This window comes from Pygocentrus nattereri, chromosome 20 (assembly GCF_015220715.1).
Source record: "Pygocentrus nattereri isolate fPygNat1 chromosome 20, fPygNat1.pri, whole genome shotgun sequence".
In the NCBI taxonomy this organism is placed as follows: domain Eukaryota; kingdom Metazoa; phylum Chordata; class Actinopteri; order Characiformes; family Serrasalmidae; genus Pygocentrus; species Pygocentrus nattereri.
The window spans coordinates 33123482-33133014 of NC_051230.1; the positions used below are offsets into that span (position 1 = coordinate 33123482).

The following is a 9533-nucleotide window of genomic DNA, read 5'->3' on the forward strand; positions in this document are numbered from 1 at the left end:
AACGTTGTACAGTCATTTACTTTACATCCACCTTACAAATTTACTTTGAAGAGTGTATTCAGTGTTGCAGAGTCAGTGCCTCCCTAAACAAGGCCTGCCTGACTCTCCGCTCTGTGTGAAGGAAAGCCAAGGAAAATGCTCTGCATCACGAGTTGCTGGGCAGAAATGAAGAGAGCAGGTTGGAGAAGGTCTGGCTCACTGGTGTTCAGTGTGTTTATCTCCAATTTCCTTGTCACTCCTTTAAATCATACGGCGGTTAGAGCTTTAATGCTGTAACTGAGAGTCAGTCACCCAAATAAACATGTTGTAGGACTGGGTTAATAAACAGAGCTGCCTTCATGAGCAAACTAATGAAGTCTGAGGGGAAAACAGGGTCAGATGAGGACATGAAGATCGTGCTGAGTGGAGACGCTTCACACCGACTGTTTCGTTTGTGCTTCATACAGCAAAAGAAAATCCAGAGACTGACAGAGTAAAGAGGAAATCTGCCCTCAGATCACGAGGCATTTACAAACATTAACTGTTTATCACCTTTATCAAGATAACAGACTCTCATAAGGTGAAGGTGTGTCTCTCTCTGATCTTCTCCAGTTCAGTATAATGTCTGTAATTTCCTGGTGCTGTTTGGTATTTTGCGGGTATCATGCCAAACCAGCCTGTGTGCCAGAGCTATGTGTGCCAGAGGGGGATGGAAAGTCCCTGCTGTTTCATAACAATCGCTGAAATGCTTTCGGTTTGAGAAGATGGGGAACAGCTCCCTCTGCTGGAACCACAGTGCTCCACTGCAGTTACAGTCATCTAAGTCATCCGGTGGCTGACCACACCAAACCATAAACCACCTTTACTGAAAACACTTTCGGTTCGGCTCCCATTTCGCAGCAGGAGAATTTTGCCCTAGAAAAGTATTTTGCTTATTCAGGCAAATGGTGGTCACAAAAAACACTAATGTGGGATTTCTGCTGCACAATCCTCCGTGTTTTTTGTGGGGTTTTAGTCATATCTTCACAAAGTATTGCGAGGGACAAAGCACAGAAATCATACTGCATGCCTGAGATTCTGAATGTCTACATGAATATGTTTCTCTGCACTGGGTCTTAACAACATCTGCACTTAAGTCCTAAAACCTGGCCATCCCCTAATCTTTCTTTCAGGACTCACTCAGTGAAGTCTGGGAAGTTTCTCCTCTATATTCCTCCCTGTGTATTGTCTGTCCTATTGGTCTCACAGTCCTACACTGGTTCCCCACGTTTATGGACCTGTCTGACTTCTCCATGCTGGAAAAAACAAAGAGATTCTGCATTTCAATCCAGCCTGATTTGTTGTGAAACACAGTAAATAAAATTTCTGATAAAGCATAGTGCATCTATATTTTATTCCAACATTATAGATCACCTAGAATTGAGATTACACAACATGTGCTGGTGTCCTCATCAAAAAAATATTCTCACTGTTTAGTTTAAATTGTTGAGTTAAAAACATTACAGGTCAAACGTATAAAAGCAAGCAAACACACTGCAGTGAGTTCAGTGATGCCTAATCTAGATATCAGATTATTCCAGAATATTCCACTGGTGCTGCAGTTTTTAATTCATCCACACTCCTAATGTAACGCTGACTGAGCTGATGAAGCTTCAGCAGCATCTGAATTGGAGAATCAGTGGATCTGATTAGAGATGCAGTAAAACTCCAGGAGAATCAGCAGCAGATAAACTACATAATCTCATAGCAATTATTACTGTGCAGTGCAGGTTTTGCCCACTTCTGTTTAATCAAACCGTTCTGTTGTATGTTATAATAAGCATAACTAAAAATGAAAAATGTTATGCATATTTTTACAAAGCCTGTGTCGCTTTGAACATAATGCCATGTAGGGTTTATGGCTCACGTTTAGTATGTGGTATATGTGCTTGATTGCTGAAGAAGACCACCCTTTCTGTTTGTGGTGCTCCTTACAGTTCCTCTCACAGTATGGAGCACCAGCCCTGACTCCTCAGACTCAGCGAGCTGGCCAGTGTAGCCAGGGACAGGTTCCGGTCCTCATACGGTGGGTAGCGCAGGTACGTCACACACTCGATACACGTGCTCCTCAGCAGACACGACTTCTTGTGAGAGAAAGCGTCAAAACTGTAGCGACCGTGGTACGAGCCCAGCCCACTGGCACCTGATGGTTGTTAAGAGGGTCAAGTTTAGGCTTTTAACCAAAAAAAACAATTTGGCACTTTATACTAATCTTTGAAAAGTGCTGTATGTGTCTCACCCACTCCTCCAAAAGGCAGCCCCACCATCACGCTCTGCAGGGCACTGTCGTTAGAGCAGAAACTACCACTGCATGTCTCAGCCATTATCTTAGAGATCACCTGCAGGGAGGGGTTAAAAGAAATGCTTTGTGAACTCATTATGCACGTATGTAAATGTGATGTGATGCTGGTCATGTGTATCCAGGTGTGTTCAGTTCACCTTGCTGTTGCTGGAATAGACATAAACACAGAGTGGATTCTCCCTGCTGTTGATGAAGGCTACGGCCTCATCCGCGCTCTGGACACTCAGGATGGGCAGCACAGGGCCGAACACATCCTGCTGCATGATGGGGTCAGACTCTACCACATCCACCAGAACTGTGGGGGCTTTAGATAGAAGATGGGACAATACTGATTTTATTTTCTGTATGTCGTAATAGACCTACAAAGTGCACCTATATGGTAACTGGAGATGATCAATTGTTCTATGAATGCAGGTACCTAATAAATGTAGCGGTATCTAATGAAGTGTTCAGTCAGTGTGTAGTACATTTGGCATGACCAACAGTTTTCATCAAACTTATCTTTCATCCACTCACCTATATATTTCTCTGCCTCATTCACCTGCCCACCCACTGCCACTTTCCCGGACCTCAAGAGGGCTTCCCTGACCTTGCTAAAGTTCTCCTCGCTCACTTGTCGCCCAAAGCTCTTGGACTCACGTGGCTCAGAGCCGTAGAACTGCTGCAGGGCACAGCGCAGGGCCTGCACAAGGCACTCATGGGTGTCTGCGTGGCAAAGGACATAGTCTGGGGCCACAGCGCTCTGGCCGGCATTCTGGAAGCGCGCCCAGGAGATGCGGCGGGCAGTGGTGTTGATGTCACACTGACGGTCCACATAGCAGGGGTTCTTCCCACTCAAGAGCAGCGTAGTGCGGGCGAGAGTGCGCGCTGCCGCCTGGGCCGCTTTGAGCCCATCTTCCCTGGTGCCTGGAACACCAGAATGCAGTTACAGTGGAGTAAAGCAGATTTAACACTGTGGAGACATTAATGAACTTAACATGTAGTCTGTGCCTTAATTTACAGCACTTTTGCTTATTCTACTATCCAGCGAATGTCAGAGGAGAATACGCTTGATTATATATTCCTCATGCTTTTAGGATAGTGGTCACCAATCCAGGACCTGATATGCCTTCTTGCAGCAACTACCTCCAGCCACAATCTGCTCTAAGTAATTAACTTCTTCATAAATCCTTAGTTGACTGAACCAGATGCAGGAGGTGCAAAGGAAAGAAGGACAGCAGGTTGATACAGGTTGGAGATCTCCAGGTGAGGTTTGGTGGTCATCATCTTAGAGGTCTTGGAGTATAAAAGCTGTATATGACAAAGCTGTTAATGTTTTAACCTGAACATATCTGAAAATATCTGATTCATTTAAATTTATAAGATCCTACCTGAGAAGAAAACATGATCGAATTTTAGATCCACAATTTCAGGAACCTCATGGCCTGCAGCTAACACGGAGTGGTAACATTCCTGAGGAGAATTGGACAGTTCCTCAAATTAGTTTATTTTTTCTTTACAAAAACTGTAATCTCGGCATTTGAAGGAATATATATATATATACTGTTTACACATTTTCTGATTTTCCTTATACTTTTTCTGGTGCAAGACTCATGTAGAAACACTGCTATTTAGAGCACAACATTGGGGTAGACCTCTAAAGCGTGTGTAGAGTGTGGTGTCTTACATTATCCAGGTAAGCAGGCAGGAGTCGGTGCAGAAGCTCAGCAGTATGAGAGCAGACTTCAGATGGGCAGATTATCACACAGTTTCCTACAAAACAAGCCCAGAGACTCTTAGCACTTTAGCTTCATGTTAAACACTGAGTGTGAAGCTCCAGGCCTGCTCAGTTTTTCCTGATTTAGCACACTTGAGTCATCTCAGGCCCTGGAGAGTTGACACCAAACTGTACAATGAAGCTCCTGAGTTTGACGCAGCTGTATTAACCACCACTTTGAAGATGTACTCTTACCTGCTGCAATCGCACCCACTAACGGCACCAGGCAGAGCTGCACAGGACTCGTCCAGTTTCCTACAATTAGCACTACTCCTAATGGCTCACTGACTACCATGCAGTCATCAAACGCTGTGGCCTGAGACAGACAGGAAAACCACAGGGGAAATAATGTGCATCTTTAAGCAACTTTCACACCACCATAATCATCACATAACAACAGGAAGACATAAAACGACATTGTAAGAAGAGACAAAGTCAAATAAGATGGCTGCAACACTAAATGAAAGTCCCATTTCCACTGCTCTTTTCTAGAATATCAGAATTATATAGAGAGAATTTAAATTTACTTGAAGCTTTCAGCCCCAGATCACATTTAGCTTTATATGGACTAAACAAAATATATTCGGATTAAGCTGCCACCACATTTGGTAGATCAGAAAAGTTCAAGAATTTGAGGAATTATTTCATTGCTAATCTGTGTTTAAAAGACTGTTTAGTACAGGGTTAATCCCAGAGAATCCAAGTTTAAATCACTTCAAACTTTATTATTCAGTAATTACAATATTCATATGTTAGCTCCTATGAAAACTAACATGCACGTTATGAGAGTGACCAGATGAAGTGTGGACCAATTAAACAGGTTAATACATTGCAGCAGTCTTAAAGTCTCCAAACAACCCTGAACAAACACTCAACTAAGAAATGTTTGCTCTAAGGCAGGGATTCCCAATCCTGGCCCTGGAGATCTTCCACCCTGGAGAGTCCAGACTCAACAAGCCAGGCTCTAATATTCAGATGCCCATGAAGGCCTTCATTACCCGGATCAGGTGTAGATCAAGCGAGAGCTGAGCTGGAGCTAAATTCCCAGGACTAGGACTGAGCACCCTACTGTAAAGTAAGCTGAACTCTGAGTTAATGCATATTTTAATACATCCACACTATCAATAATGTCACACAACAGTGTTAATTTTAGCTAACTATCGGTTGGCCTGATGAGTCAAATTAAACAGGACTACAAGTTTGTTTACTCTTTTAATAATAAAATATGTTCAAATGTAGCTACGAGAGAAGAAACATGACAGAATTAAGCAGTGACATCGCCCCATCCCAACTTCTCTGCCAGTCTGATCTCAGGGCCTTTTTCATGGAGAAGCAAGAGAACCAGAGATTAGTTAGAAACATCAGCGGTGCAGGCATCGTCATTCCACAGGCTGGCGAACACAAATAAAAATGCCAGCACCAAGCCAAGCCGGTGTGAGAGAGCACCTGTGAGAATCTGCGCTGTAATCTGCTTTGGCTGGCTGGAGGAAACACAATGTGGGGCTTTGTGGCTGAAATACAGAACAGCATCTCTGAGTCACACAAGCCTAATCCAAACAAAGATATACCCATACGTCTCTCTCTCTCTTTACATTTCTTTATCTTCCCTCTCATTCTCTTTTCTCTCGCCCTTTTATCTTCTTCTCTTTTATTAACATTTTCTATTTGTGGTTTTACAGCATCTCTACATTTTAGACTTCTTGCTCTGGGAAATGAGCTCATGAAATGAATCAGCAAGAAAAAACATGAAATGCAGTGAGATTCCCAAGAGCAGGACTGAGGAACCCTGTCTCAGAAAGTCCTCCCTACCCAGCTGCGCTCCATGCGCTGGGGCTGCATCCACTTCTTCAGGCTGCTGGCTGCGTGAAGGGCCTCGTTTTTCACCACCATCAGCTCTGACATTACAGTCTCAAAGCGGGGCTGAAAAAATGGAATGATAAAAAATCTTTTTTTTTTCTAGCCAACTTTTTTAAAAGGACAAAACACTGGACAGAAGAAGAATCGGTCAAGCCCCTTACAGTCCCACAGAGATGTACTTGGGAAGTTTTACTACATTACAAAATTTAGCAAACATACATTTAGAGGGTAAAAGCACTTTCTTTATACTTTACTTCATACACTACTGCTCATGAGACTCAGCACACATATATATATATATAATTATAGAAATATAACATTCAAATAGCCATATCAACACCTGAAGCTCTTTTTTGTCCTTTCTATCTTCTTCTGATAATCTCCATGTTATTAAATGATGAATAAAACACTGAATCACTGAGAAAGCTTCACCTCCAGACTTCTCACCTTTCTGAGGTCGCGGTCGAGAGCATCCACAAAGTCAGACTCATGCTCCATCAGCATCCTCTCAAGAGCCTCCAGCTGGGCCAGCCTGAAGCTCTCTGGAGCCATGCGGCCAGCACGGAAAGCAGCCCTGGCTCTCTTTAGCACATCGAGACATGCTGATGAACCTGACTTCTGGCACGGTTCTCCAGTCCTGGTCCTGGAGGAGAACCACAGCTTAAACCCACCACCACTCAAACCGCAGCGCACTTCGCTGTAACTGAGGAACTAACAAGTCACTGAAACATAAGATGTCAATCAGTAGCCTAGCTGCATTTCCAGGAGTTAAATACGCTGATTTGTTCATGTTTGAGGGTAATAACTATCAGAGACTGCAGGCTGGTACACGCCCGTCCTCTGCCTTTCACTTAGCTTTCACGAAGCGAAGCCGATTAGCAGTAGCTAGCGCTAACTGAGGAATGGTTAGCTTAAGCCTTCGGGCTATTTCTGTGTCTATATTTCAGTGTTTTACTGCTCTACCACACCTTTCATAACTCCAGGTCATTCTCAAAGCCTTCCTGAGGTGGAAGTCAGTGTCTGAGAGCAGAGAAACAGCAATATTTGCATTACAAGGTGCTAAAGATTCGATAAACTAGCTAACTAAGCTAACGTTAGCTAGCTAGTTAACCAAGTCGATGGATATTTTCTCTTTTTCGTAGTTAATGTTGGCTTAATACACACATTTGCTGCTTTACCATCATTTAAAAGTCTTTTTTATCCTAAAAAGCGTTTAGTCTTTGGTATTTTTAATGAAAGCCGTGTTATTGTCAGTTATCAGATGGAACAGAAACAGCCGTTAACGGATAAATGCGTTGGTTTAAATCGCATCTCCTCCGACTATTATTATTTACAAATACAACTAATATTTCAGACCTGCAGCACATTCATATAAAATGATTATGGTTTAAAGGTGATTTTCAGTGTTTCTGCAAGACCTTTTCAGTATTTTTGCATGTAAACAAAGTTTGGTGTCAAGTTCTCCTTTCTGAGTCAGAGCTGTTCACAGTGGTGGTGATAGGAAACAGATGTTCACCAAGCTCCTCACAGAAAGCTACCACATGAAATGGTAGTAAATGTGCTGTCTGATGTCTGAGACACTGTTTTATGATAGTTTTGAGAAGATGTTGGCTTTAAAATCCATTCATGGTGGAAGATTACATGCTGAGCGATGCAAAAACTCTTACTATTTCAGATTTTCCACTATTTTCCATCGTCATCAGCATTCCACATAAAACTAGGAAGACATGTAGGTTCTCTGGTGGTTTGAATAGTAAATAAAATGTCTATATTTGTGCTGTAGTCATGGTGACCCCTGGTTCATATCACCACCACTGTAAATCTGAGTCTACAATCAACCTTTTCACACCAAACCACTCTGAATGACTTACATATCAGTGATTTAATTATGCTGAAAGTTTAAAAAATAGGTGAAATTTCCTTTTAAGACCCTTTGTGATTTTTTTTTTATAATTTCCTGAAAGCTCTTTTACCTCCTGCATGTTAGTCGGCCGTTCCTCAGACACACGGGGCAGGCTTTGGTTTTCTTCACCCGGCTCAGATTCCCAGCACTGCGGGGCTCCATTAATACTTAAACTCCTAATCTGACTGACTAATACATAAGACTAAACCACAAACTGAGATTAGTCCTAAAAACCAAGCACGGCCCTCTAGAAGAACCAATCAGTACCGGGAAAAAAAACCTTAACTTTTTAATGTCAGATACTAAAAAAAACAAATAAGGTTTATTCCAAGTGATCGCCTTTGTCCAAATGATTTGGGAGCATTTCTCCTGCTCCATTCATCATGAATATTGACAGTGTTAAGGACAGCTCTCATGTCCACATGATATAAAACAATAAAAATCAATAAAAATTGATTTTTTTACAATGACAATATATAATAAAATTCTACTTTGTTCATTTTTTAATATATATATTTTACATTTTTCTCTGTTTTTCTTGATTGTTCTTCTACCCTTATTTTTCTTTCTAGCCTTTTCTTTTGAGCTTTTTTTTTAAAACATGGCAAGTTTTGTTTTATCATTTTTTGCCACACTCTTTTAGTTGTATTGTATGTTTACACTGTATTGTATATTTACATACACTGTAATATTGAGCACTTATGTATGAAAAGTGCTAATAACTATTATTATACATGATGTTGCATTACAGGAATGGTCAACATGATGATGTCACCGTTGGGATAAATTATGTCCCAATTTTCAGAGTATATCTTGATTATAATTAGTATTTCTAGAACATTGCAAACTGCGCATGTCATGAAAATACAAATTAAGACCATCATAAACACTTTAATAACACTTTAAAACACATAAATACTTTTTAGCACTACTGTTTTGCTGGTGAATTTTATTTGCCCCAATTTTCTCACTTGGTGGTCTGATGCACATTGAATATCATGATTTCTGCCAAATTGCCCAACGTTGATATTTCATCATTACCTGTGTTATAATATGAAGACCCCAGTGAAACAGGCAGAGAAGATTAGACACTCACTCACCTCCGTAAGGCTTTAAACCAGCGGGTGGGAGACGGGCTCGGTGGAGAATTCATCACTACTCAGGTACTCAGTGAACATCAGAACTCACAGCAGAAGAACCACAGAGGAGCTCACAGAGATCTGAGCTTCATCCAGACAGAAGTGCACTGCAGGCCTGCAGCACTGAAACATTGTGAAATGAGCAGCAGACGTTACATAAACAGCTTTACCTGGAACACTAGCACACTGTACACATGTGATTCTGTTACATGGCCTTTAAGGACATTTCACACCAGTTTCAATGCATTCCCTACATTCTCCAGCACAGCTCTGAGGAGATCTCACAAAAGCTGTCATCCGTACGGTCCAGGGTGACAGTATGCAGCATTACTGTACCTGAGTCAGACACCATTTAATTATTAAGTTTCCAGTCAAAACAAAAGAAAAACAGCAGAAAATATCTACTGAATAGAAAATGACACAGAAGTTTCAACAACTAAATCTAATATCAGCTGTGCGGGTATTTAGTGTTTCGCTCTTTACCTTTATTACAGCCTCAAATCTTTTCAGGAGACTCACTTTCAGTTCATCAGAGTCTGCAGACACGCCTCCAAAGTT

At 41.6% G+C, this 9533-nt stretch overlaps 1 protein-coding gene across 3 annotated transcripts; it reads right to left on the reverse strand.

Annotated features, from left to right (window-relative positions):
* Positions 1–1382: 1382 nt before the first annotated feature.
* On the reverse strand, positions 1383–9077 carry aldh3b2 (aldehyde dehydrogenase 3 family, member B2). Of its 3 annotated transcripts, none has more exons than XM_017684190.2 (10): positions 8937–9077; positions 6381–6576; positions 5886–5996; positions 4272–4392; positions 3987–4072; positions 3691–3772; positions 2960–3226; positions 2458–2624; positions 2258–2357; positions 1383–2161 (listed from the first exon to the last, which is right to left on the reverse strand). In XM_017684190.2, exons 1-10 carry the CDS (start codon positions 8987–8989, stop codon positions 1962–1964), a joined length of 1383 nt encoding a protein of 460 aa, XP_017539679.2. In that variant the 5' UTR covers positions 8990–9077; the 3' UTR covers positions 1383–1961. The 3 variants fall into 3 exon arrangements, with proteins under 3 accessions (XP_017539679.2, XP_017539678.2, XP_017539680.2); XM_017684189.2 differs by having other exon boundaries at positions 2837–3226; XM_017684191.2 differs by lacking the exons at positions 3691–3772; positions 3987–4072 and having other exon boundaries at positions 2837–3226.
* Positions 9078–9533: the final 456 nt, after the last annotated feature.

Excerpts from the sequence above, each read along its gene's own strand:
- aldh3b2 (XM_017684189.2), bottom strand. The coding sequence starts at position 8,989 with ATGAATTCTCCACCGAGCCCGTCTCCCACCCGCTGGTTTAAAGCCTTA. Across the intron at positions 4,073-4,271 it reads AGTGGGTGCGATTGCAGCAG|GAAACTGTGTGATAATCTGC; the intron begins GTAAGAGTACAT and ends CTTGTTTTGTAG. Across the intron at positions 2,162-2,257 it reads GCTGCCTTTTGGAGGAGTGG|GTGCCAGTGGGCTGGGCTCG; the intron begins GTGAGACACATA and ends AACAACCATCAG.